The sequence below is a fragment of the Phytophthora infestans genome, genomic scaffold (genome assembly GCF_000142945.1).
Source record: "Phytophthora infestans T30-4 supercont1.14 genomic scaffold, whole genome shotgun sequence".
In the NCBI taxonomy this organism is placed as follows: domain Eukaryota; phylum Oomycota; class Peronosporomycetes; order Peronosporales; family Peronosporaceae; genus Phytophthora; species Phytophthora infestans.
Genome location: NW_003303745.1, coordinates 22,499 through 50,174, shown reverse-complemented (window position 1 = coordinate 50,174; position 27,676 = coordinate 22,499). Strand labels below are relative to the sequence as shown.

Sequence of the window (27,676 nt, the reverse complement as noted above, 5' to 3'; positions counted from 1 at the left end):
TCCATTGAACGTGGAGTTTAGACGACTCATGCTTCGCGGAAGATTCAACTTGGCCACATTCGGGTTGTTCATTTTCACAACCTCGAATGGTTTAATCTTGCGAGCAGCGAGCTTAGCTCGTTTCCCATCAATGTCTTGAGTCACATGGGCGGAAGGAATGCGACGTGTATCCAGCATGACTAAGTCTCCTTCCTTGAACGTGATCGATGGTCGCTTCTTGTCATAGTACTTCGTCTGACGTTCTTGGGCTTGAAGAAGATGCTTCTTTGCCAAATCAATGATCTCTTGGCGTTTGTCTTGGAACTGTTTCGCATATTTAACAATTCCACGCTGAATTTGAGTCATGGTACTGGGATTGCTCAAAGGATTCAACGGATTCCATTCTTTGCGTCCAGTATCAACTTCAAAGGGCGACATACCGGTAGATGCGCTGACGAGAGTTGCATGAGCATACTCAATCGCTCCGAGATTATCCGACCAATCACGTCTGTGGTACGATATCATGCAGCGTAGAGCGTCTTCCAGAATCAGATTCTGACGATCGGTTTGCCCATCGGCTTGGGCACGATAGGAAGTTGTCATGTGCAGACGAATTCCCATTAGCTTAGACCAAGGATGACCAGAACTTGGAGACGAACTTGGAATCTCGATCGCTGATGATGATCGATGGTAAACCGTGATGGAGAACAACGCAATCAAAGAAGTGATACGCAGTCTTCTGTGCATCATCAGTCCGGTTGCACGCACGATACTTCGGGCGCTTGGACAGCTTGTCGACAATAGTCAAGATTGCATCAAAACCATTGGAATCAGGTAATCCCGTGATAAAGTCCTTAGAGACGACAGACCAGCATTCCTTAGGAATCGGAGTGGGAATCATTTTACCATTCTTGCGAGCATTGCTGTGTTTCCAGCGAGTGCAAGTTTCACAACTTTGCACATAATCGCGAACGTCTTGGTCCAAGGTGGGCCAATGGTACCATTGCGAAATGCGAAGGTACGTTCGATGAGCTCCAGGATGAGCAGCAATATTGGAGTCATGGAAGCAAGAGATGATGGAAGTTCGAAGATGATTGTCCCGAGTAAACGGAACACACAAGCGCATCATCGTCTGATACTTGCGGAAAAGTAAACCATTTTGTTTGACAAATGGTTGTTCCGGATGCTTAAAACGTAGTCTGGGCAATTGCGATATCCAGCAGCAAATTCTCTGCTAATCGAATCAGACCAACCGAGCGAGCTCCAATTTGGAGCTTGTTGGGTCACATTGGTGGCCACAACAATATTCTCAGCCGCAGCGACGGTACGTGGAGTTTCCACTGGTACATGTCGGTAAGCTTGAGTTAATGTCGGAACAGAGCGCGTGTAGTAACCAGCAGCAACATCCTCCCCACCAAATTGAGGGCGAGAGGGTGGTCGAACCAAATGTTGGTTAAGACTGCGGTAGTCCGTAATAACGCGTCGATTCGTCAGAATTCGAGCTGCACGGGTATGGCAGCGCGTGGTACACTGATGAAACGAAATCGTATTGATCACATGCTCCGAAGATCGACGCGACAACGCATCGGCAACCACATTGAGGTGTCCCTTAACGTGATGCAACTTGAGCGTAAACTGTGCGAAAAACGTCAAATAGCGAACTAATTTCGCTAAAACCTTCGGGTGGTGCAAAAAGCCATTTGCAAGCAGTGTTGTCCGTGTAGATATCAAATTCACGACCATATAGGTAGTGACGCCACTTGTCCAACGCTAATTTAATAGCAAAGAGTTCTTTCTCGTGTGCTGGCCAATTAATCTCGTGAGGACCAAGTTTCTTCGAGAAGAAGGCGATCGAATGATCTTGACCTGAATGAACTTGAGAGATAACGCCACCAATACAGTAGCCAGAGGCATCTGTTGTCACGATAAAACGTTTCTCGTAATCCGGTAACCGCAACACGGGTGCTCCTTGAAGAGCGGATTTGATGTCCTCAAACGAACGCGTCTGTTCTGGACCCCAGCTCCAGACTTGTTCTTTCTTGACAAGCGAACCAAGAGGCAATGCAATAATGGCGTAATCACGGATAAAGCGACGGTAATAACCTGCGAGACCCATAAAGCTTTGTAGTTGCGTTTGGTTTAGTGGCGCAGGCCACTTTGCAATCGCTTCAGTCTTGCGAGTATCAACAGCAAGTCCTTTGGCAGACATCGTATGGCCGAGAAACTTAACTTCGGACTGGCCAAAGTGAAACTTCGATAGATGACAGAACAAATTCTCACGACGTAGAACCTCGAAGAGAGTTTGAAGATGTTCAACATGCACTTTCAAGCTGGGGGAAAAGACACAAATGTCATCCAAGTAGAGAACAATGAATTGTTTCTTCGCAAAGAGTACCCTCATGAGGCGAGACCAAACACCAGGCATACCAGCCAATCCCATAGGAGCTACACCACTGATAAGTTACAGCGTGCGTGCGAAAGGCGGTATATTTGCGACTCTTGAGCGCGATACGCATCTGGTGATATACTTGAGCCAAATCTAGAACTAAAAAGATGACACAACCAGACATCTGATCGAAGAGTTCGTCGATGCGAGGCAGTGGAATCGTTGGAACAATCGACTGAGCTCACATAGCGATAGTCGATGACCCAAGGGATAGGCAAAGTCGAGTTTCCAGAGCGTACCCACTCAGAGCGAGACAGCTGATGTCCAGAAGTAGGATCTTTCTTTGAAATCCCAAAGATGTTGGACACCCAAGGAGACTCCGAAACTTCGATCCATCCTTTCTTCAGCTTCTCTACAACGAAGTGGTCCAGTGCATCCTGCTAAACCTTAGACAGGCGGACCGGAGCACGGCTACTTGAAACAGCATCAGGTTTCATGTGGTTCGAAATCCACACGACGTGAAGGCGGTTAGCCATCCGGTAAAGTTTCCGGAAAGACGTCAGTAAAACGCTTCAAAACGTGAGTGATCTGAGCAGGAGTTGAATTACTAAAAGGCGTGACCGCACAAATCTTGACACGGTACACTTCCTTGTACACATGTTTCTTCACGTTACGTATAAAGTCAACAGCAGCAATCTCCACAGCTGCTTGACCAGCAACCGTTGATGGAGGTGCATAAGACATACTTGGAAACGAAATATCATGTGAACGCCAATTGATGCATGGCTGAAACTTGGTAAACCAAGGTTTTCCCAAGATGAAATCATGGGCAGATCCAAGTGACCATTGTTTGCGGAAACGGTAGCGACCAAATTCAATAGTCGCTTGACCTTTCTTCACAGAACACGCTTTCGTAGAAGCTCCATCGAACCGAGTGACTTGTGAGACACCAGAAGTAGCGGTAAGTGACTAACCCTGGGCGAGCAACATTGCACGTAGCACCACTGTCGAACATGATGACGACAGGTTTCCCATCACAAGTCCCTTGCTTACGAATGAGCTCGTTCTCACGATGCATGGACGACAAGGTGGACGTGGAAATTGCTTCCACTTCAACAACCTCAACCTCTTCATCGGATGGGTCATAGACGCTCGTTCAGCAGCAGCAGCAGTTGTAGGAGAAGAAGAATTAAAGTTCGCGGCAGATTGCTCTTGACGGTTCTTTCGAGCATACTTCTCCTTGCTCTTCAACTTGAAGAACTGTTCAATGACATGGCCAGACTTCTTGCAGTAACGACATCGCTTGTTAGACGACGAAGAAGAAGCAGAACGGCGGTTTCTAGTACTCCCCGAGTCAATTTCCAGTGAATCGGGTTCGTTCTCCTGAACACGCATAGGCGTAGCTTGCTTTTGGTGCGAATTGTTGTTGGACTGAGAGCGTGATCGGTCCTGCGAAAAGAACGGTGGCCGATAGTTCTTACCGTGGACATAATGCGATCGATCATACTCCAAAGCAATCTCATTGCCTGCGACACTGTTGTACAGCGACGATATTGCACCTCTTCACGCGTAGGACTGACGAGTCCACGTGTGAAGTAAGTGATCTTGTCCAACTCACTCATGTCTGTCACTTGCATGATGGCTGAACGGAAGCGAGATATGTAATCTTCCAAGTTAGAGCAATTTTTCTGCTTGAGCGCGTACAATTGATCACGGAAACGCTCTTGTAAATCCGGAGGCACAAATTCATCGGTCAGCCTGGCCATAAGGTCCTGCATGCTCTTGATATCACGCTTGTTCAGCTTGTACCAAGCGGCAGTATTTCCTTTAAAGTTCGCAGTAGTAATGGTCAAAATTCGAGAGCTTTGGTTGTCGTTTTGCCAATCGATGTTTTTGGCATCAAAGTACTGAGCAAGCTGCTCGAAGATCAAATCAACCGATTCTTCCATCGTGCCATGGAATTCAGGCGGACGGATACCTTCCACTTTCACTTCACGCTTACTCATGGCTTCAAGCAGTTGTTGCTGCTTCTCAACCATTTCGATGGGTTTCTGCGTGATAGCGCCAGTAGACCATCCTTGAGGATTTATGGAAGTCATGGTTGATTGTCGAAAATTTTAGCGATGAAGTGCCGAAAAAGGTAGTCGGGTACAGGTGGACAGCGACGAGGGGTGCAGATACTGAATTAATCCGGTTATTATAGACCAGACACTTACAGTACACACGCAATCAACGATAACGTTGATAAGGGATGCGACGGTAGGTACGAGTACTAACTTGATCTGGTTCTTATAGACCAGACGCTTAGTGCAGTACACACGCAACAACGCCAAACGGCAAGGCGTATGAAATGAGGTCGCAACGCAGAAATCCGACGAATGTGGCGGCGAACAACGACGACACACTCTCAACGAGCGGCTTTCCACGTGTCGCGCAGCGAATAGAGAATAATGAACACCCTCCCGGACGAAAAACAGCAAGTGCTACAAGATGTGACGACTGGTGAGAGCGCGGCCCAGAGGAACAGCGACGAGGAACGAGTCGCGTGGCGGGAAGCGAAGCGGAGAAGGGCGGCGAGAGTCCAACGATGGGGACTCGAAGGTAAGGCGTAGGAGGCTACTGATGTGCCTCAAAGAAGGTAAATTGGAAAGTGAGATTGAAATGGTTAGTTGTTTGTCGGCTACGAAGAAGTGCTTGTTAGCATTCTCTTGGTATCCTATGTAAGTATATGCATTTCACTATAATATATTCTAAGTAATCCCTGAGTCAAATCTTGAAGTAGCGTAGCGTAGTAGTGAACCGCGGTTCATTTGAGCCGGGTCAGACTCTACATAGTGAATTTAAATTAAAAAGAATGACTGTCATTGAAGTTCCATATTTGGCAATACTCGTCCAAACATGGTGATTGCCTTCCCGTCAGGCGTGCATCTGCCTGGTCGCTCATTGGCAACTTAAGAAAACAGTTGGCAGTCAGCAAAGACAAGTAGGAAGATAATAGAAGAAAGTAGGACGCATTGGTACCAACGTCATGGCCATCGCTGGCTGTGACGTTGGTGAGTCGTTACATACAGACGCCGTACTGGTATTTCCTGGCACAAATTTTGTGAAGACAGGCGCAGTATTAGCCGATCCTCTCACTGTAAGCTGTGTTTGAAGGATTGCCACTTACCGAGGAATGGCACGAAAACTGGAAGGCCTTCCATGCTTACCTAGAAGGGTATTAAGCCGATACACACCATTTCCCCCGCCATCGCAGCTCGGCGTCCGTACTTCGATGCAACGAGGGTCTCGCCAGACAAATTGGCACCAGTGTAAAGCCTTATGACGCCTTGGATTCGGCTCCGATACTTATTCCTGAGGAGCTCAAAATATATTGGGTGGAGCTCATTTGCACACACGGGTAGCGGCGAAAGAGTCGGAATACAGGCCAGCGCAAAAGCTAGTTGCGTAAAAGACAAAAAATTCAGCACGGGAGAACTGAGAGAGAAGGTATCAGGTGTCAAGTTTGCATATTTTATAATGTCGAAAGCAGCTGTACTTATCAACAAATTATTGTCATTTTTACAGTAACTATTCAGTGACTCTATTTTATCGCTTAGGTCGATATCGTACTTAGGTAAATGGAGCTCTGAAACGACAAACACCAATATTAATCCATGATACAATACTAAATGTGTCTGGACATTGGTGAGCTTGCATCAGCATTATTTACATTGGTGAGCTTACATCAGTAGCATCAGTATTATAATGTCTGGACATCTGTAAGTTTACATTTAATGCAGATTGTTGTCGGCGCATCGGATTTTGTTTACAAAAAGAAAACACTGTACTGTTGACGACCTTTTCTCTCTCTCTCTCTCTCTCTCTCTCTCTCTCTCTCTCTCTCTCTCTCTCTCTCTCTCTCTCTCTCTCTCTCTCTCTCTCTCTCTCACACACACACACACACACACATACACACGAAGAAGGCCAGCTTTTTACAGTACCGTACAGACCAGGTTAGGCAATATAATACTAGTATATTATCGGCAGATTCAGTGCAAGTAGCTCTGCTACAGATACAGACTGTATCTGCAGCCTGAAGCTGCATTTCAGTATGTAAGCAAATTGCTTAGCAGCAGTTATAAGCGCTGGATATTCTGAACATGTATCCATTCTTCAGGTGTTTACAATCGCACCAGAAAAACAATAGCAGTGACGTTTTGGCATAATCTTCCGGCTGATGGTGCTAAATACAATTTGTAAAATACATGTACACAGAAGTCCCCCTGAATAAGTGTAGCTAGTACTTCACATACCCCTTTGTATCGCATAGTTGGAATCAGAGTTACATTAGACAAATCACCAGATTGCGTCGGTGAACCTATGCAATTTTATCAAACGACCCCTACGCTTTTTAATACATGTACGTGTACAGTACTCAACGGGGCGCCATCAGCGCTCGTCAACAACTACCGCAAACTTAGTCAGTCCTACCCATGAAAAAAAAATTTAACCACTTTCCGACTTGCGGGACAGCACAAACTACCATGATCTCGCAACTCGCCAGCCCAATCTTAGCCATGGATGCATTTGAGAGCGACTTTAACTTATCCGAGTTCTTGCACGAAATGGACGAGCTGGACCATCTTCAAGACGTCCACCTAGAGAGCATCACATCCAAACGACCACGCACCCCGGACGCTGACGCGGAACCAGAACGCAAGAGAGTGAAACGCACGGCACCAACTGAGATATCACCAACACCCAAGCCAGCACCGAGAAAAAGACGAAGTACGTCGTGGTTGCGTCGCAAGCAGGAGCTCTCCGCCTTACGCTGCGAATCTGAAGAGCTCGAAACTCGCGTTACATTTCTGCGCATGGAAGTTGATCGTCAAAAGGGCCTTTCAAAAAACTTTACCAGCGGTCACCAAGGATCAAGGAATGTGGAAATCAGTGGCAGCTCATCGTCACGCTAAGAATGCGAAACGTCCTCAAACGAGAATACGCGTTTTGAAGAACGAGGGCGGCTGTACATGCGTGCATCCGAGATGTTGCAGACTCATTGTTCGCAGCAGAGACACGACGCGACACTACTAAATAGTACTGTGGTCTTCGTGGACGCCTTTCGTGTCGGAATGATACGAAGCCGCCAACTGTGCTTCGACAACGACGGAATTATTAGACACGCTAGAGACGCGATCAATGCGCGCTGCCACGAGATCGACTTGATAATGGACGAAGCTCGTCAACCAACTCAAGGCGGCACCTTGGAGCAGGTGCAAGTTTGTCGTGACGGAGACTTGGACGCCGCTGCTGCCGTGGAGTTCAAGCACGCCCGTTTGTTGCCCTTCAGTGAGGATACCATGGCAAAATCCATATGGGAAATCGTCGAACTGGGTGGAGTGGTAACTGAGACCAACAATCGTGTGGCAAGGAGCACTCCTGATATGGTGGGTCTCGTTTCTCGTCATACCGTGCCCCTCGGTAAAAATGTCAGTGTGGATGTAGATGTCCATACGGTGATCAAGCGTTTTAATGTCACGACCGGATTGGTTGCTTTGATCGAATCGCACTCCGAGTGGTCGATTAAAAGCCCCACGTCGGGTGTTGCTCGGTCCACGACGGAAGAAGGAGGTTGGGTCTTGGTGCACGAGTGTCCGTTGATGACACGTGGGACGACTGAGCGAGCATCCCAACTTCAAACAATGGTGAAGCTTCGACCAAACGAGTCCAAGGCGAACGGCAAAGCAAATGTCTTGACAAGTACTATGGTAGAAGTCGTCATCCCGTCGTTCCGCGATATTCTGAGCTCGCACCATCAAAAAGTCGAGAACTTTTTGCTTGACTCGAAATGTAGAAGCTCGTAGTACGACGTGCTGAAAATACTACTATATAATTACGCTGCCGATTTCCATTAAATTACATAAATTCTTTCTTGGTTTTTATGGATCACTCATGCGCCTTGAGTCATCTGCGAGACAGGTCTGCACCAATTTACTTACCGGCGATTCAAACACTTCAAGCGTGCTACATGAAGATGTGAATCTCAATGCTAAGTAGTCGTATCAAAGCCTTTCCAGCTCATTTGACATACATTTTCCGTATCATCCTTTTTTCTCTGGGAGAAAATCCAGAAGTTTTCCTTTTCATTACGTGGATGTTCTCATGTATTATTGCTAGGATTATTAAAACATGTAGTAATACATTGCTGCGACTACAATATTCAACGTCCGACCTTGGTCGGACGTCCCAGGATACTGGCGATCGGACTGGAGCAGCTTGAATGTCGAAATACGGTTCGAAGCAGACGCATGCGGACAGCTCGATTCTGAGTATATGTACTCGTAGGTGCGAGACAGTTTAATAGATTATATGTAGCCATGCCAAAGTGATTGCGCCCAGGAACCCCCGCCACCACTGCTCAAATATTTTAGTATCAGCAGCCAAAAAATAAATGCTGTTAAAGTTTAACAGCCTTTATTTTAGCGGTTTAACTTAAACAACCCAATGTGAACGATAAATTTAGGATGCCATACGTAATGTCTCAAATCCTATGTAAGAGTAATATTGTATCTTTATTAAGTAATTATGATATACAATTGTAAGAAAGAAAAAGCTAATAAAAATACTGGCAAATGCTGGTTTATGGGCTTAATAGAGCATCAACCCAACGCAAAGAAGGGAATACATGAGAGATCTGTGTGGTGTTACCCCACCCCCCCTTCCTTTCGACTACACTGGCAACATTTTACCGTTAAATAAAAAAAGATACGTAAATATTTCTAATTGTTAAGCAGTACTGTACAGCTCACGGGCATCGTAAAATTCGAAGTACAAATTAGTAAACGGAATCCGCACTACGACTTCTCTTATTTTTTGTACAGTACCAGTAAAGCATCTCTGCAGAAAGAGCATGGTGAAGTCGATTCGTCCCCTCCTCCAGCAACATGGCTTCTGGACGAACCAGCCCTGCCTCACCGGCTTCGGTAGCACTTTATTTATTAAAAACGATCTTTCTCTCTCTCTTGTCGCTCCACGCAAGCATTTTTAAGCTTGCGGTAAAAGCAATTGCTGGATTTTTTCAAACGCATGTTGTACCCATCCTGACGTTTTGTATCAGTTGCAAATTGCGCGTTGACGTCACGCCATCATTACTTGGCTTTTTGGCGCCATCAGCATTTCACAAGCGAAACCTGACCACCAAAATTTGCGTGCGTTGATACATGGAGCGCGTTCTCAACGATCACTTTCCGAGTTGCGAGGCGACGCAAATCCCCACTGGCTAACGGACATGTTGTCGCAACTTGCACATGTTCCGTATTCTGCCTTGGACACATTCGACGGTGACTTAATTCTGTCCGAGTTTCTCTACGAGATGGACGAACTAGACCGTGTGCAAGCTTCATCGTCTCCATGCACCGACTCCAAGCGGCGACGAGAACCCGAAATTAACACGGAACCCGAAGCCAAGAAGATCAAATTAACAAAATCGAGCATTTCAACCAATCCACTACCGAGAAAAAGAAAAAAATCATCATGGCTACGACGAAAACAAGAATTGCTCGCACTTCGCGACGAATCGGAGACTTTGGGCGCAAAACTGGCTCATCTTGAGGCACAAGTTGCTTATGCTGCCCTCGAACCAATATCAAATAGCCTTACGGAAGGCCAAAAACTGTGGAAATCCGTGGCGGAGATCGCACGGCAAGAATGTCAAAGCTCTCAAGAGGAGAATATTCGTCTAAAAAATAAGCTGCACATGTGTGCACACGGTTTAGAAACGCTGCAGACACAAGTGGTCCAAGCCAATACTCGTATGTTGCAGCACGAACAGTCTAATAGTAAGACAGCGTTTGAGAACGCAGTGCGCGTTGGGATCATCATGAGTCGACGTTTGCACTCGGACGACAGTGGGATTTTCGATATGCTCGAGAGCAAAGTGGGAGCGAGATTCTTCGAGCTCGACGTCATCGTCAGTGTGGCTCATCAGCCCGTACTTGATGGCGCATATGAGCATGTTCAAGTATGTCGAGACGACGGCAGAGACGCTGCCGCCGCCGTGGAGTTCAGATACGTCCGTCTTCTTCCCTTTGGCCATGATGCCACGGCGAAGACTCTTTGGGAGATTATTGAGTTAGGCGGACTAATCACTGACCAGCACTTTCATGTTGCTAAACGCTCGAACGACGTTATCGGAATGGCGTCACGGTTCACGATTCCCCTCGATAGAGGCAATAGCAACACAGTAAACGTTGATGTACACTCTGTAGCCAAGCGATTTACAGGCCCCTTAGGGATGGTAGTCTTGGTGGAGTCCCGCTCCGAATGGACGATGAGTCATCCTACTGCGTCCGGGTGGAAGCAAGTGACTGAAGAGGCTGGTTGAGTTGCTGTGAACGAACGCCCTCAACAGGCTGAAGGATGCATGCCGCATGCCTGCCAGCTACAGACCTCGATAAAGCTTCGACCCGATGTTTCTGGCGTCGACGGCGTCAGCATAACTCGACCAACTTTAACTGGCAACTTTGGAGACGTTGTCATCCCGTCGTTCCGCGAGATTTTGAGTTCACACCATCAGTCTATTGAGAACTTCTTGCTGGATTCGTCAATAAAAGGATGATTTTTAAGGTATCCTAGGTACACGGCTAAGGTAGGAAAGTACCACGTGGGACTTAGAGTTTTGAAATACAACGGCTAGGAAAAAGGTGAGAGTCATGAATGCGTCAGAGTCACTGGAGTGCCTCACACTTAGGCTAAATTTGTGTCTGGTCACAGAATGTAGACGTCATTTGTGATCGATTACAAAGTCCGCGAAGAAAGCGGTCAGTTGAGATCATTCAGTTCCCTGAAACTGAGCGATACTACATGTAGTATTTATTAAAGCTGGGAGAGGAAAGTTCTCTAAAGTAGAATACAATTGTGCGCTGGTCCAACATCCATTATTTTGCCTCTCACAGGCGCTAGTTGTAGACATTTGGAGAGCAGCCGACCCTTGGTTTGCTTGAGAGCGGATTTACGCGAGCCTGTTTAGCAGATGCAATCGAGTTTAAAGCGCTTTGTCCATTAAATTGCTCATTTCCAAGTGAATCCGATGCCCTTTAGAAAGGGTAGCTCGCACTCGTGACAGCTTCATTGCGAGCATTAATGTCCTGTAAAGGGGACCCCGTTGCTTCTTCAAGCCTTAAAATTATTAAAGGGATATCGTTCTTGTGGCTGGTACCATGATGTAAGCATTCTGGTAATAACAAATCAGACTCGCAGGTCTTCGGGACAATTCGCTAAATAACAGGTCTTTAATAATAGCACATGTATTTAGACGGGCGGGGGGGGCATCGCCAAACCAACCTCAAACTGACCGATCGTGGGTTGTCAGCAAGCACCTGAGGCGATAGTTGGGAAAACTAATCGGAACTTTGGGGACTGGAAGCTCCTTGAGTCAAGGCTTGACATCATCATGTGAACTCATCTTGACTGTCTAGACTTGATAGGAACTGTAGTTCATGTCAAGTTTACTCCAGAATGCCTTTCGTGGCGAAGTCCGTCACCATCAACTGGTACAGTGTCAGACGTTGGTTAGTCTGAAGCGCTGGTCACGGCTCAAGCAGGAACCTGACCATCTGAAGCTGCCATCTGAGAAACGTGACGCCCCCCGTATCGTCCTCAATGCTTTGATCACGACGGCTCCGCCCATGTTTAACACCATCGGATCGTTGCAACGCCTGACAAGGGCGTCGAGGCGTTTGGCGTTTACGATGCCCGATCCAGGCACTCTTTTAACATCCGGCGTCGCCCCGTTGTGGAGATCATGTTTAGACAGCCGGAGGCTTTGGACCAGTCTGCCACGGCGTCCAGGACGGTGACACTCGCGACGCCGCAATCAACTCCGATAGCCCAGCACACATCCGGCTTTGAATCACTGCGAGATTCGTCGGTCTGTGGTTGAACGCGCCACAGGTACGCGGAATCATATCGATGATGACCCTCGGGCCTCTAAACGAGGATAAGACTGCGGCAACGGCTCTTTTCCCATGAGCAAGTTTACTTCGGATTAACCCTTAAGTTTCAAAGCTGGATTGCCATTATTTTGGAAATCTTGTTTGGAGTCTGAAAATCTACAAAACTTGGTCAAACTGTCGGCCGTAATCGGCGACTTGGATTCAGTAAGAAGGAGACAAGGCAGGTCTGAAACTATCTCTGATTGGAGTAAAATACCCTTAGCCAATTGCTGGGCGTCATTATCAGCTACCGAAACGCCACAATTCGTTGAGGCGCAGCGGCTATGAACAGGTTGATTCGGCGCATAAACGGTTAAAGCCGGGTGCCGCCGCAATCCGCCCCCCTTCGTGCAACACAGCCCAAATTTCTAAAACTTGTACTTTGTAAGGCAGACCTCAAAGTGAAATTACAGAGGTTGCTCTATCTGCTGTTGCGCAACTCTTCTTTGCTGTCATCCTCTCCGTTTTTACTGCTTGGGTGACTCGCGCAACATAACGTGGTCACTTCCAAGTGTGAAACGCTTTTCTGGTTCGGCCGGCACCTCAGTTCCGATTTTGCTTGCTCAAGTACAATCGATGCACTGCACGTCTCGTAATGGCGCCGTATTCACGGATATTCCGCCTCTCAAAGCCCAGCGCGACGCCTTCCTAGCCTCGATTCTAGCGCAGAACATGAAGAAATACGCAACCAACAAGAAACGCAGCTGCCCATTTGCAGCTCCAGCCAAAAGGCAGTGTCCTCGTCCGGACGACGACATCAAGTCGTTGCAACAGGACGTGGAGGAACTGGAGGCGAGACTCGCGGCCGCCAGGAGGCGGAAGAGTCCGCAACTAAAGAAACAGGTCGATGCTGAACGTCTGCGAGCCATGCTACAGGCCTGTCACACGCAGGCGCAACAGGACGCGAACGTCAACTTTGGCTTCCACCCGGCCATGCCCAGCTGCAGTCAGCTCGAATACGAGCCCACGGTGGATGCTCCGGTCTTTAAGCAAATGGAACAAAGCGTCGCGGACCAATACAGCCAACTAGCTGAGGTTTTCAATGACGCTGGACTCCATGACAACAGGACAGACTTCTACGACGCTCGTGTGGTTACAGGCGCAAAGCAGGGCACATTTGTGCGATTCACGACAGCTAAAGTTGCCCCATTCGCACTCGACGCTATCAATGGCGCCATGTGGGACGGAGCTAAAAAGAATTCCGTGCTGAATATGGGACCTGGCTTTGCTATTGAAGGCGATGACAGCGACGTCATGTTCCTGAAAAGAGAGTGCATGTTGCAAGGTGAATCGAGCAGCATCCCTGTGCTCCTCCGCGGGGTGTGTCGTCGCTTCGTGGAGCCCCACCGCGTCGTTGTGGTGTGGGAGGGCACTGGGGATTGGCCCAAGGACTACCTACGCAATCACCCGAGCAGCGTCCCGATTCGGGAGCGTGGCTACTGTGTGGTTCAGACCTTTCACAGTGGCAACAACAAGAGTGGCCGGGCCACGCCGCTTAGTTTATTACAGACTTGTGTCTGCATGACGCCTGGTCTGTCGGCAGGTGTCGACATGGACCAACCCGAGTGTCTGCAAATGCTGTCCGACGTCGTGATCCCGTCGTACCGCAAGATTCTAGATGCACGTGAGCAGATGCTCGAGAACGCCATCCTCGACGAGATGATTCACTCCAAGATGCGTGGCTCCAGCTCGAGGATATAAAAACTTCTTAGCGAACGAAGCAGTACGACCAAACATTATAAGAAATCAACATGTGCCATATATTTTTTTTGCAGTTTTTTATCGCTTTGTTGCCGAGTAAATGCCACACAAAAAGTTGCAACTTGGAACTTTTCAAGCGAGTTGGCAACTAGGAAACTTTAAATAAGAAAACGGTTTGTAAATTTAGATTGCGGATATTGACGAAGATCCGTGTAGGAAAGCAGCGTCCATGAGGTGATTGTCCACGCATTGTTGTCGGTTGCGGATGAGTTTCTGAAAGGACGGGATGACGACGTCGCTCACAGCGGGACTCCCGAGGAGCTTCCGACTGGACTCGCAGTCAAGTCCAGTGGGTACACTAGACATGTACACGAGGAACCTTGATGATGAGCCTCGTGCAACCGATCTGGGTGGATATGAGTGTACCAGGCCCCATCCGCTTTCCCTCGTGACGCGGGACCAGACCCCCGACGCAGCCAAATGGGGAGGCCACTCGGTCGTAGACTCGGCCAGGACTACAAACCCTTGTTGCACGGCGAACTGCTTGGCAACAGAGCGGACGCGAATCTCCACCGTCTCGCCCTCCTCGAGCTCAACAGGGAAGCACCAGTCGGACGAGACGACGTCTTGCGAGCGTCTGACAACTCGAGCTCCTTGTCGTTTCCAGCCGAGCTCGGCCACTCGCCAACAGACACTCGAGACCGTGTCCACATCGAACGGCAACACCCGCACGGTCTTGAATTCCACCGCAGCGTGGGTGTCGTCCTTGTGACAGATGCACACGTGCTCTGTGTTTGCAGTCATCACTGGCTGTGACATCTCTTTTGTTATGGCTTGGATCTCGTTGACTCGGGCGTTTACGCTCTGTTCGAGCATATCAAAGATGAGCGCGTCATCAGCCCAGTGGCATTGATTCATCATCATTTCCACTCTCGCCGCAACAGAATTCTGGCAAAGTTGCTCTCTACGCAACGACTGCGCCGTATTCAACGCCGTCTGCAGTTTGCCAGAGTCCTGTACGCAACCCTGAAGTCTCTCCTTTAACTCTTTATTTTCCTGTTGCGAGGACTGACAACGGCGTATCTCCCAGATGGCAGCAGCTTGCCAGCCTCCGCTCTGCAACTCAACAAGTTGCTCCAGTTGAGGAGGCAAGTTAATAAAGCCTTGCAGCATCAGTCCAGGTACACGACGTGCCTGTAGGAAGGCCACGTAGTCGCCCAGAGTTTCCGCTTGCTGCTTGAGCGTCTCGAGCTCTTGTTTACGACGTTGCCATCTCGTCATCGGGGTTTTGTCCTGCGTCGCTTGTGTTTGAGGCTGACGCTTGGTATACGACTGATCTACCGCCTTCTTTGCCTTCTTGGCGGGTCGAGGAGGCGTGTCTATTGCCTTGCGCTTGGGAAGCTTCGGCTCAGGCGTCTTTGGGACCTCCAGGCGATCAAGCTCCGCCATTTCGTGGAGAAAATCTTGCAGAACTTCGTCGCTGTCAGGCAGAGGCGTCTGAGACAGGGGGAACGGCTGTGGTACGAGGATCCCCATTAGATCACGCGTGTAGTGGTGTATCCAGGCGGACAAGAGTCTCCTCTAACCGAAATTGCGAGGAGCGAGGAACGTAAATGCGCACGACTGGCTAAAAACAAAAATGTGTGGACTAAAAAGTCAAGTGTCCGCAATCATTGGTGTATTACGCCCAATTTCGGCTGAGACATGACAAAGTACAGAGATGTCAATTTGCTCTCAATATCAGCCGTATTCGTATAAAACAGGTTTATATCAAATGAAGGGTAAAACAGTACAACACCGACACTGAAAGCAGTATCAATTTACACGATTTACTGTGACGAATTTTACTGTACTTACATGTTTTAATGCTGCAACAGCGGAACTGCTTCTGTTGCTGCTCGTGTCGAGTCTAAGAGTGCGTTCTCTACAAGTTGGTGGCGAGCGCTCAAGACCTCACCGAACGACGGTATCACCACGTCGGATACAACTGGAGTCAGAAGTGTCGGGCCATTCTGCTGTTCATGGCTCTCTGTTCGTAGACGAACTGCTAATTGAACTTGACACGTTCCGGGTCTTTCTTCGTTTGGATGCACTAAAGCCCAGCCCGAGTCTCGAGTCGCGTGTGTCCAGGCTTTCGCCTGAGCGGGATGTGCTCGCCACTCAGTAGTTGACTCGATAAGCATGATGAAGCCGCCCGGGACGATGACCCGTTTCATTAAATAACTCACAACAAGGTCTACAGTGCCTCCTCCTGCCAATGCTTGTGTCTCGCAACCTTGAGAGAGTAATGTGTCATGCGAACGTTTAGTCACGCGCGTACAATGTTCGTCTGGAATGGCACCCAAATGCATCACGTCCCAAACCACTCGAGACGTGTAATCGGCGTTGAACGGCATAAGTCGATTCCGCTTAAACTCGACGCTGGCGGAGGCTCCCTCGACTCCTTCGCGATGAACATTAACCTGGTCGACATCGGGTCCTGACATGGAAGCCCTGATCTTTCCGATAATATAACTCAGCTCAGTAAGTCGTTCGTTCACTCGGTTCTCCAGACTCAAAAGCACGTCAGAGTTGAGTTCTAAAAGACCTTGGCTCCGTTGCTCCGCTTGAAGCGCCTTGGCCGCGAAAGGATTAGCCATTAGGAGGTTATGTTGCTTGATACCTGCTACAGACAATACCGTCTGAAGGTCGTGACAAGCCTTGTAACATCGCTTCAGCTTGTCTTTCAGCTGTCTGTTTTCTTCTCGAGCTGATTGACACTGGTACACAGCGGCATCTCTCAATTGTTTCTGCTCGTCGAAAAGCCCCACGCCAGCCTTCAACAGTGTGGCTTGAGTCTTTCGCATCTTCAAGAACATCACACGAGTCTCCAGTGCCTGCGACTCCGCTCTCAGTCGATGTAGCTCATCCTTCCGACGTTTCCACGAGAGATTGGATTTCTTTGCTGACATGACTGCCGGCTGCTTATGCGTTGCAGAGCTGGATAGTACTGGCGACACCGCCTCGAAGTGCATTGCAGTGCTGGTATCGGATTAAGTTGAAGAATGCTGCACGAACGAGGTCCGAGCCGTTTTTGTCAGCTTTACGCCGGTCCGACGCTGAGATGCTCAGTGGGCCATAATCAAACATGTGATACAGTACATGTAACAGCAGATAAGAAAGGTGGATAGGATCACAGCTGGGACAGTCAGTTAATTTAGGATACTGTAGCCATCCCAATATTTTAACCCCTCAGTTACCAGAAGATCCGTGTTGGAACCGCCTATTTTACGTCGTAAGTTACGACTTTATTTTAGTATATTTATTTGTATGGATGTGTCTTTTCCACACTGGATTCCCGCTATAAACTGTCAGAGGATATTCTGAGCTACGTCGTATGAGTTACGACATTATGAGCACGTCGTATCACGAAAAGCAATAACTTACGACGTTCAAGTATTGTTTTTGTCGAAGCAGATGCCTATTTACACATCCGTAGAGATCCTCGTACAACAGAGAAAGAGCTACATTTACATAAACTAAGTGCTGTCCAAACGCATTCAAACGATTGCCGATTGCTGAGCTGGCTGATCCTCTTCATTGTCGGCCTCGCCGTCTTGTTGACAGAGCAGCTCACGCCGAGTTGGTTTTCGAGTACCAGCCTTGGCTGATCGTCGCAAGACGACTCGCTTGCCGAGCGATGCTGGGATGGAAGCCCCACTGTCAAAGTCTTCGTGCCAAATCTGATAGCATGTTTTGCGCACGCCTCCGTAGCTATGGCGCGACTTGGGGCAGAGGAAGCACTTTGCGTCTGCGTGTGAGCAATCCTCACAATAATAGGTCGTTTGAAAGGATTTTTTTCGATCGCCTCGTAGAAGAGCGCATACTTTGCAAGAGCGTTGCCGGCGCTTTTGGGTGCCTGAAACGGTGACCCAGTCGTCGAACTGGATGTGTTTGTGACCGTCTAGTCGGCGGCGCTTGCGAGAGCGAGCCATAGGAGAAGGTGTAGGAGCAGTAGCTTCAATGAAGTCGTCGGCTTTGAGCTGCATCAATTGCTTATGAAGTAGAAGATACCATTCTCCACGATCTTTTGGTACCAGCCTCTTGATCCGGCATGTTTCCTTGTGTGTGAGATACGCATTGACGAGTGCCATGTCCATGAAACCCATGAACAGTGACTTGTAATACTTCCTGAAACGGAAAGCCGTTTGGATTGAATAGGACTGCAGGCGAAGTTGATCATGTACATCAACTCCGCCCATCCAGCGTTGGTAATCAGTAACTAACTTTGGGCATTTGACGCAAGACGGCCCGACCATCTTGACGTTACGACGAATAGAGTCCTCTGCCATGACCGGACCCGTGGCCAGGTAGTGGACCGGCTTTCGGTCCCACCAGTGGCAAGCTATCATGGTCGGTATAGCAGTGGAGCGATTTGTCTCCTTGGTGATGGTAACCCACAGTGATTTTGGTAGGAAGTAAAATAGAAGCAGCAAGGGAGAATCCGCAATGTCCTGTAGCTCCCTGATCGGTACGGCGACGTCCGTAGACAGGCGAGGGTACCCTCCACTGTCAGCTTCGAAGATGGACGAAGGAGGACTCCATTCAAAGCTCCGGAGTGCGGCCTTGTCGATCGACTCCAGTGTTAATTTGCCACCTAACGCCTCGACAAATGCGTCGTCCATCAGAGCAACGTCTTCATCGTCCTCAAGTGTGTCGTCGGGGTACTCACGCCTCACGATGATATCGTCGCCACTATTGTCGCTGCTGTCGCTGCCACTAGAATCGACGGCCTCGTATTCATCCGAAAGATCTCCATCGCCCATAACATTCACGTCGGTTACCGGCAGTGCCACACGGCAGTCATCCTCCACAGTCTCACCTCCACACACACTTGCGCCTTCCTCCTCCACACTGGCGCAACCATCATCGTTGTCGTCCGAATTGCTCGACTCGGCGCCTGACAGGAGCCGCTGGAACGCCCCCACGACCATCTCTCGATCTGACTGCTCCAACGTATCCTCCGCTTCCGACTGGGGGTCACTGTCCGTGCCAAACATCGCCGATAAGGTGTTGGCCGACAGCGCGATGGATGTGTCTATCTGTGACGCCGTCACTGTAACGTCCACCGGCACGACCTCATCACTGCCCACCTCCCTCTCACTGTCGCCACTCTCTTCAGCAATAAGCCCAGTCTCGATTGCATAAGCCACCACAGCATCCTCCCCTAGACAAGTGATATAAATTAGACAAATGAAGCACATAACCATATACGAGCTTCGCACCAGTGAGCGACTTCCCGTCCGGCGACGTGTACGTCCACTCCTTCGCAAGTCCACTGGAAGGTCTCTTCGACGTCCATCCCACTGCACGTAGCTGCCGCCAGAGATGCTTGAAGTCGATGGCACGCACGTCCATCGTGCTGGCAACTGCTGATTGCTTCGTCCGCGTACTTGATCGAACTCTCGCCATAGTGGCAAGTTCTTGAATGAGACACCAGTGGCTCGAGTCGGCGCTCTCGGCCACTCATCATTCTGTTCGGTGCAGCACATCTACCCTTCCCCCACCCTTTCTTTTACATTTGCCGAATCGACCTCTTTCAGCTTATATAATTTGCCTCCAAACTTTGACTTGGTTAAAGTATCGTGCCCTCTTTTTTCGAGCCATTTTCTGTTTGAAGGCTCGAATTACGTCGTAAGTTACGACTTTCGCCCTACTCAAAGTCGTAACTTACGACGTTGGTAACAGAGGGGTTAAATTTGGAGTCCAACTTGGACACTGAATACAGAAGTCATCGTGCAAAAACTCGTTCGCGTTGAAGTCGAGTCAAGCGGTATCTATACAGGTGTTTCGGTCGTTGCAATAGTAATGAACGAGGCCCGAAGCGTAAATAATTGCCCCTGTTTCAAGTTTTTGTTCATTGAGCTACTGTATTAACCAGTTACGTTTAATGCGTTTCCTGGCAAGTCTAACAGCGCGTTATCTATGAGTTGGTGACGCGAGTTGAGAAAACTGCGCATTGAAGTCATCATGACATCGCTGACACTGCGTGCAAGCAACAACGAGTCGTTATCGTGGTTCTGAGCGCTCTCATTGGTTTGAAGACGCATTACCAACTGGAGCTGGGAGTAGCTGGAAGTTGCGGTTGGTCGCACGGCCACCCAGCCTGAGTCTCACGTCGCGTGTTGCCGTCTCTCGAGCTCGAGGAACATACAACCCACTCCGTAGTCGACTCAATAAGCGCCGTGAACCCTTCAGGAACCTCGACCCGTTTCATGAGGCAACAAATTCGCATTTCTGCGTTACCGCCATCGTCGAGGTTAAGTTTTAAACACCCTTGTGACGCTCAGAGCGCATGTAGGCGTGAGCACAGCGTTCGTCCGATACAACGCCGAGCTTCATCACATCCCCCACTGTGTTTGCTGTCACGGTGGCCGTGAATGGTAGTAGACGCGTACGCTTGAATTCCAGCGCTGAGGCACCCTGCGCTCCACCTCCACGATGCACTTGAACTAGATCGAAGTCGGTGCTAGCGTTGGACGTTGCAACGTACACGTCGCGTAGATCGTGGACCCTCTTGTTCAGTCTCTGTTCGAGCAGGTTGAACAGCATTGGGCCGGCAGTGTCGATGTGCTCAATTTTTAGATCCTGCAACGTGGAGTTGATGCTTACTTTCGTTAGTGACGCATTGATCGTTGTCTTGAGACTGTCACAAGTTTGCATGCAACGCTGCAGTTTGCTTTTCAACTGCGTATTTGTGTCTTGTGCTTGCTGGCACCATTGTTTCTCCATGTCAGCAGCATTTTTCCATCGGTTTCGAGTTTCAGCTTCTTGTTGCAAGTTTCCGATTGCTTGTAGCTCCAAGTTTACTTTGTACTCGTGCAACGCTTTCACCTCAGCTCGGAGAGTCTGCAATTCCTCTCTGCGGCGCTCCCATGACAATTTTAGCTTCTTCGTGGATGAACGCGATGCAGTGTTTGCTTTGCGCTTGGGTTCCACGCGTTTCATGCTCTTCAGCGTGTCAGGAGCGAAATCGGACACGTCCATTTCAAGCAGAAAGCTGTCGAGCACGCGCTGTTCCGCAGACGACAGTAGCATTTGCTGTCGTAAAGCCTTAGCGCCGTTTATCGTGAGCTGACGTTGTAAAGTGGGGGCGTGGAATGAGGTTCCTTTCTTATCCTAAGATTAGCCACGCGGTACGGACGGTGGGAAGAGTGCTTCATGCACTCACTGGACGTGAAAACTGCACCATTTGGGCCGTTTGGCCCAATCCATTTTTAAAACAGCGGCCTTCACCGGTAACGGGACAACAGAGCTCAATGTTTCGGTGCAAACACAAGTATCTCATTCGTTTTTGATATTAGAGATCGACGTATCTTCAGGACACCTCCGTCATTAAAAAAGGGGCTACGCTAGAGCCTATTAATACCTCACAATGAATGTCTTCAGGAATCGAAGCAAGTCTTCATCTCTAATGCACTGTAGCCATACTTAAGGCGCTACGATTTTGCGGCATCTGAAGCAAACGGAAGTGGCATTTAACCATTAAAAGGCTCTTACAAAGTGAAGGTTCACTCTGGGGACTTCGTTACATGTATAAGCAGAATCGGACACAATGTCCTGCTACTTGAACGAATTCCATCACGTGGATGTCCGTGCAGAATCGAGCAGTGTGTTTTCCAAAAGCTGGTGTCTCGATTGTATCATTTCGCGAAAAGACGAGATCACCACTTCACTGACAGCAGTGGTAAGTTGCGTCTGAGTTAACTGCTGGTCGCAAACGCCAGCTTCGCTCGAATCAGCCGTAGTGAGTCGTAGCAGCGATTGCACTCGACACATACTCGTAGACCCGTCCGTTTCCAACGGATACACAAAGGCCCAACTGTAGTGGGTATCGAAACTCGAACACACACGAGGGAAGCTGGCGCTTCCTTTTAGCCTTGATCTATTGCTTGCTTTGAGGTAAAACTCAAACTCCCTGACTAAACTTATCACTACGGCTTATCGGTACGTGATGTCACGTCCTCGACTATACCTTATAGCTCTCGACTATACCTTACTACTTCCTATGCCAGCTTGGCCGCACGTTCTGTGCGGCCCAGTGCAGTGGGCAAGGCTTGGTCACCAATGCACCAACCACTACACCGCCCCTTCAAGCCTTGACCACTCTTTCATGGTGCCTGAACACGCAATGCCTAACCATGTTTCTTGAGTGTTGCTTGAATGTTGTCTGAATATATGAGAGCTCGTAACAGTCACTCCCGACCATCACTCTGCAACTTCAAGTTGCACTTCCAGCAAATCTTGCATTCCGATTTAAATGCTTCAATAGACCGTTGTCAGCGGCGCTTGTTGCGTACGCTCGTATCGTTATTGGGATATCCTTCCACAATGATGACAGCGGTTCCCATGAGTCCTCGATTGGCTCTAGTCCTTTCCAAGACACCAGTATCTCGTAACCCTTCCTATTGGGGCTCCACCGGTGCTCTTTGAGCTCGGCCACCGATAGTACAATTCCTTGGGACGCTACGTGCTCTCTGACTTCTTCAGTCACTTCATAATCCTTGTCCGCGTAGTACTTTAGTCTAGACGCGTGAACGTTTGTTTCTACACCAGTCACGAGGTGTCGGACCACAAATGAGTGTACATCCGCACGCACAATCTGGTACGGCCCAACCCAAGTAATCAACAGCTTGTCCTGGTGTTTCTGGTCTACTCTAGACCTCAACACAAAGTCACCCACACTGAAATTGGCCTTCCGTGCACCAACCTTCTTGTCTTTGTTCCTTCGGGTTTGCTTCGCACGTTCTTTTTCCACTGCACGATGCATTTTATGAATACTTTCTCGCAGCTCCTCGAGCTTTTGCGATATTAACTCGGGCTGCTTAGTCATCTCCACAACTCGCTTCTGCTCTGGGTCTACACAAAACTCGAGTGGGCTCGGTAGCGGCAGCGCACAGAATAACTCCACAGGAGCCTTGTTCCCAAGTGACGGCAGTGGTGTATGATTTATACTTGCCTTTAGCAGCGGTACAAAAGATGTCCAGTCCTTAATGTCCTTTTTATACTCTAGACAGAGTACTCTGAGCACTTGGATCACGTCACGGTTCACACGTTCGATGCTACCATTGATCCAGGGGCTGTAAGCCACCGTGAAACTTTGTTCGCATCTTAGTCGTTTGCATACGTCTGCTACAACTGCATTCTTGAAATGGCTACCTTGGTCGCTCACCCATACTGGTGGAATGCCGTACCGGCCGTGCCAGTCTAGGATGGCCGCCACCGCTACAGCACTATTGGGGGTCGCACACGGCACCAGGTCACAGTAGTGAGTCGCCTCATCCTTCAGTACAAGTAGATATTTGTCACTGCCAAATGATTCACCTACAGTGAGAAAATCCTAGTGTAGAACTCCATTTCGCTCGTGACAACGTAGTGTTTCACCCCAAGGTCGCTGCACCACTTTACCGCCCTTTACATGCTGACACAACAGGCATGATGTCAAAAATTTATCCACTTTTGCTCGTAAATGATCCACAAAAAACTGTCGTTGTAGTTGCTCCATCATAGTGGCTCGTCCTCTATGACCTTGTGCACCACAATGTGCTACGATCATGAGGCGCTGGAGAAGTACCTCCGCTGCTTCTGGGATCCACAGTCTTCCTTTGCAGTACCAACCCTTGCCCGAGTTACCCCGAGTCAAAGTATCCGCTGGTACAGTACTTCTGTGCTGCTCTTGAGCCACAATAATCTCGTTAAGTGTTGGCCACGTGAAGTTTGGGTCGTCAAACGGTCGTATTACCGCTCTACTAGCAGTCTTTGCTGCGTTGTTGCTTGCTATAGTCGATGTAGTGCTCACTGGTCGTGTCGTCAGGGTCCTATCTACCTCCCCTCCTCGACGCTTGGCCTGCATCGTCGGGATCCTATCTTCCTTCCCTCGTCGACGCTTATTCCGGCTTACCGGAGTCCTTTCTTCCTCTCCTCGCCTGCGTTTCCGTAACACCATAGCTCGCAGAGCTACACCATTGTCGTGATCGCCAGCCCACCTCGACACCATATCAGCCCACACATTGTTGGTTCCGTCGATATGCTCGATGTGGTAACGGTATTCTGTTAACTTCATTGCCCAACGCAACAGTTTGCCCCTGATGTGCTTCTTGACTTCCTTTCCTGGCGCAAAGACGTAGATTAGATTGCGGTGATCGCAAAATAGCCGGAAGCCTTGCGGGCGTAAAAGCAGATAGCTGAGTCGATCACATGCACAAATGATTGGGTACGCTTCTTTCTCGATGACACTCCAGTTGCGTTGCGAACCCGTAAATGTGCCGCTTACGCACACCAAAAGCTCATGCTGTTGTTCTACTACAGGTTTCCCAGTCTGCCACTTGCGCACTTGACTCACAATGATGCCGAAGCCAATATCGGATGCGTCAGTGATGAGGCACATCACTGCCTCTGGATCAGGGAAAGCCAGACTTGCTGCATTTACTAGCTTGTCCTTTAAGCCATCAAACGCCTCTCGTTCGCTGTTTGACAACTCTATGCCAATTCCAGACGCTACACGTTTTGTCTTCTTTGATGCAGTAGAAAGTACTTGATCCAGCTTTTCCTGTAGTGGTGTAGCTGCTCTGGCGAAGTCCACAACACTCTCACGCATCCAGTTGGACGCACAGAGAAATTGCTGTAACTCACCAGCATTGGTAGGATACGGTACGGTACTCAACGCTTTAATACGCTCCGGGTCGTGGCTCACACCAGCACCGGTAATGATCTTACCACACCACTTAACCTCCGATTCGTACAGACTCGACTTCGACACACTCAGTTTAAAGCCAAAGTAATCAAGTAGCTCGAACAATCTTTCCAACTTTGAGAGATACGTCTTAACATCGACTGCATAGAGTAGCAGGTCATCTATCCACACCAATAAGTGCTTGTACAACAGTTCTTGTAGGCACTTCTCAATCGTTGCTTGAAAAAACAAAGCTGCATCGCAACTCCCTTGTGGTACGCGTCTTGGCGTGTAGATCTTTTGGTGGGTCATGTAGGAGAGTATTTCTTGGCAAGCTTCATCCAAAGCAATCTGCCAGTACCCTTTGATAAAATCAAACAGCCCAAAGAACTGACATCCTCGCACCGATTCCAAGTCAACTTGCGGGTTTGGCATGACGCCTACAATACCATCAATCTGGAAATTTGTTGGTTTGTAATCTGCTGTCTGTCGAAACTCGTTAGTACCAGGCTTTCGAACTGGCAGAGCTGGACAAGCCCATCTACTATTAGGACTCTCGTAGATCCATCCAAGTCCCTCCAATTTGTTGTCAAAGTCCTCCATAAACTTTCTGACCTCCGGCGGATACTTCCTTGCCTTACATTTGTAAGGTTTAGCATCCTCTTTCAGTCGTATTCGCATAGGTGGCACTCGAGCAGGAGGGTCGTTTCCCAGCGTCAATCTCCAAATATCAAACCTCGTCGCGATTCTCTCCAATTCTCCAAGATAATCCACCGGAAAATTACGCTGCTTGGCTTTTTCAACCAAACCTCGCACCAATTTGTTAAGTTCATCACTCAACTCTGGTCTCGAGCTCACTTCAGGTTCATCAAATTCATCTACTTCGTCATTCTGGCCTTGGCTAGCCAGCATTTCCAACTCTCTGTCAACGTCAATGCCCAAAGAGGCCAGCATCTCTTTACCAAGGAGAAATTCTTCGAGTTCACCGGGTACAATCAAACATTGTACCGGAGAGCTGATCGACACTGGTCCTGCCGCTGTTCGTAACGTGACATTCACATTTACTGCTTTCCTTACCTCCACATCACCGCTCACCGTAATGCACGGAATGGGATTCTCCAACTCCACACTTTCGACTCCCGGACACACCTTCTTCAACCGATTAAACACTCGCTCGCTCATACTTGACTGCGTCGCTCCACTATCCGCACAGAGCGGAACACTCAACACACCTTCAAGCAGTACTGTACCGCCTTCTGGTGGAAGACACTCGCGAATACGACAGGCCTTAATTGCGTCATCGTTGCTGCTGCTGCCCGTCTTTTTTCCTCGACAGATATTCTTCACGTCTTTTGGCTCGGATTGCAGCTTTGTCGGCATCGGTTGCCGTGGGGCAGTTGATAAATTCGTGCTCTTCGCCACAATGAAAACACTTTTTGGTATTCGGTGGACGGGCGAACTTACGCTGCTTGTTAGACCTCGGCGGGACATCGGCGCTTCGCTTTGCTCCAACCGTAACACCAAACGTGGTAATCACTGGCTTTTTACCAAACGACTTCGTAGAGTTCTTCGTACTGAAGCTTTTGCCTTGCTTTGCAACTCTGGCATTCATCTGCCTCGCAGATTCGTCTGCCCTGTGCAGTTCCAGAGCAAAATCATTCACCAAAGCAAATAATTTTCTCACAGAGGCCTTTGCTTCACCGCTGCGAAATTCCAGTTCATTTTTAACCTTTTTTTTAAAGGCCCAGGCAGGAACTTCATCAACACCTTACACTTGCGTTTGACTCCTTCTTCGCCCAAGAAGAGGTCTTTCACACCGTTGCGTTTGATAATCTCATTCGCAAGATGAAAATACGCAGTAACACGACCTTCAATATCCGAGCGTGACATGTCAAACTTCAGTTCTGCACTAAAGAGCGCATCCATGTCAGGCAACTCTCTGTTCTTGAAACTCGCGGTTATCTCCGTAATCTTGGTCATGAGGAATTCGTCCGTCAAATTATCCAGGTCCACGTCCCAACGTGTCTCGCACATAGTCTCCAATAGGTTCTCATCAAACGAATTGCGCACTGAGCGCAGAACAGCCTTCACGTCCTCGTTACCGGCCTTGCATCTCGCCTCAGTGACGGCTACGTACTCCTTCCGGAACTTAAGCCAATCCAACAGGGCTTCACGCGACACATCGGTGATCAACGGCGCGTTCACGATAGCGAAAATTGGCTGCGGAGCTCGTGGTACAGATGGCTGTACCACCACCGGAACGCTGACACTTGCATCGTCTTCGATTTGCACCTTGGCGGCGCTCTCCTGGTTAGCTTGCTGACTCGACGTCATGATTCTTGTTTCCGTTCAAAGTTACTACCTTCGCAACTAAAGATATCTTTGTAGTGGGTATCGAAACTCGAACACACACGAGGGAAGCTGGCGCTTCCTTTTAGCCTTGATCTATTGCTTGCTTTGAGGTAAAACTCAAACTCCCTGACTAAACTTATCACTACGGCTTATCGGTACGTGATGTCACGTCCTCGACTATACCTTATAGCTCTCGACTATACCTTACTACTTCCTATGCCAGCTTGGCCGCACGTTCTGTGCGGCCCAGTGCAGTGGGCAAGGCTTGGTCACCAATGCACCAACCACTACATGCACTCCACAAAAACAACCATATAAATAAAGGCGTTTTGAGCATCTAAACAATAGTACACCGAAATAACATGTTGATGTTGAAGTAGCTGGGTACACGACGTATCCAACTGGTTACTCTCAGGGTACGTTATAAGAGTTATATCTACTCACAGAATTTGACTCCCCAGTCCGTTTGCTGCTGATATTTATTGAGAGTGAGGATCAGTAAGATAATCTATTGGAAATAAATACACTTAATTATTAATCAGCAGTCAACGATTGCAATTGTTTGTGTCGGAA

At 48.7% G+C, this 27,676-nt stretch overlaps 5 protein-coding genes across 5 annotated transcripts; 2 read left to right on the top strand and 3 right to left on the bottom strand.

Moving 5' to 3' along the window:
- Window positions 1-9,601: 9,601 nt before the first annotated feature.
- On the top strand, window positions 9,602-10,964 carry PITG_09066 (uncharacterized protein; the record flags this gene model as incomplete). Its single annotated transcript, XM_002903353.1, has 2 exons — window positions 9,602-10,725; window positions 10,876-10,964. The coding sequence occupies 2 exons, from the start codon at window positions 10,227-10,229 to the stop codon at window positions 10,962-10,964; spliced, it is 588 nt and encodes a 195-aa protein (XP_002903399.1).
- Window positions 10,965-12,915: 1,951 nt separating this feature from the next.
- On the top strand, window positions 12,916-14,040 carry PITG_09065 (uncharacterized protein; the record flags this gene model as incomplete). Its single annotated transcript, XM_002903352.1, has 2 exons — window positions 12,916-13,782; window positions 13,849-14,040. 2 exons carry the CDS (start codon window positions 12,916-12,918, stop codon window positions 14,038-14,040), a joined length of 1,059 nt encoding a protein of 352 aa, XP_002903398.1.
- A 183-nt stretch (window positions 14,041-14,223) lies between these two features.
- On the bottom strand, window positions 14,224-15,576 carry PITG_09064 (uncharacterized protein; the record flags this gene model as incomplete). Its single annotated transcript, XM_002903351.1, has 2 exons — window positions 14,224-15,333; window positions 15,382-15,576. The coding sequence occupies 2 exons, from the start codon at window positions 15,574-15,576 to the stop codon at window positions 14,224-14,226; spliced, it is 1,305 nt and encodes a 434-aa protein (XP_002903397.1).
- A 326-nt stretch (window positions 15,577-15,902) lies between these two features.
- Window positions 15,903-17,054, bottom strand: PITG_09063 (uncharacterized protein; the record flags this gene model as incomplete). Its single annotated transcript, XM_002903350.1, has 2 exons — window positions 15,903-16,178; window positions 16,269-17,054. The coding sequence occupies 2 exons, from the start codon at window positions 17,052-17,054 to the stop codon at window positions 15,903-15,905; spliced, it is 1,062 nt and encodes a 353-aa protein (XP_002903396.1).
- A 3,292-nt stretch (window positions 17,055-20,346) lies between these two features.
- PITG_09061 (uncharacterized protein) lies at window positions 20,347-21,117 on the bottom strand (the record flags this gene model as incomplete). The annotated part of the gene is made up of 1 exon (XM_002903349.1): window positions 20,347-21,117. The coding sequence occupies one exon, from the start codon at window positions 21,115-21,117 to the stop codon at window positions 20,347-20,349; it is 771 nt and encodes a 256-aa protein (XP_002903395.1).
- Between the last annotated feature and the right edge of the window lie 6,559 nt (window positions 21,118-27,676).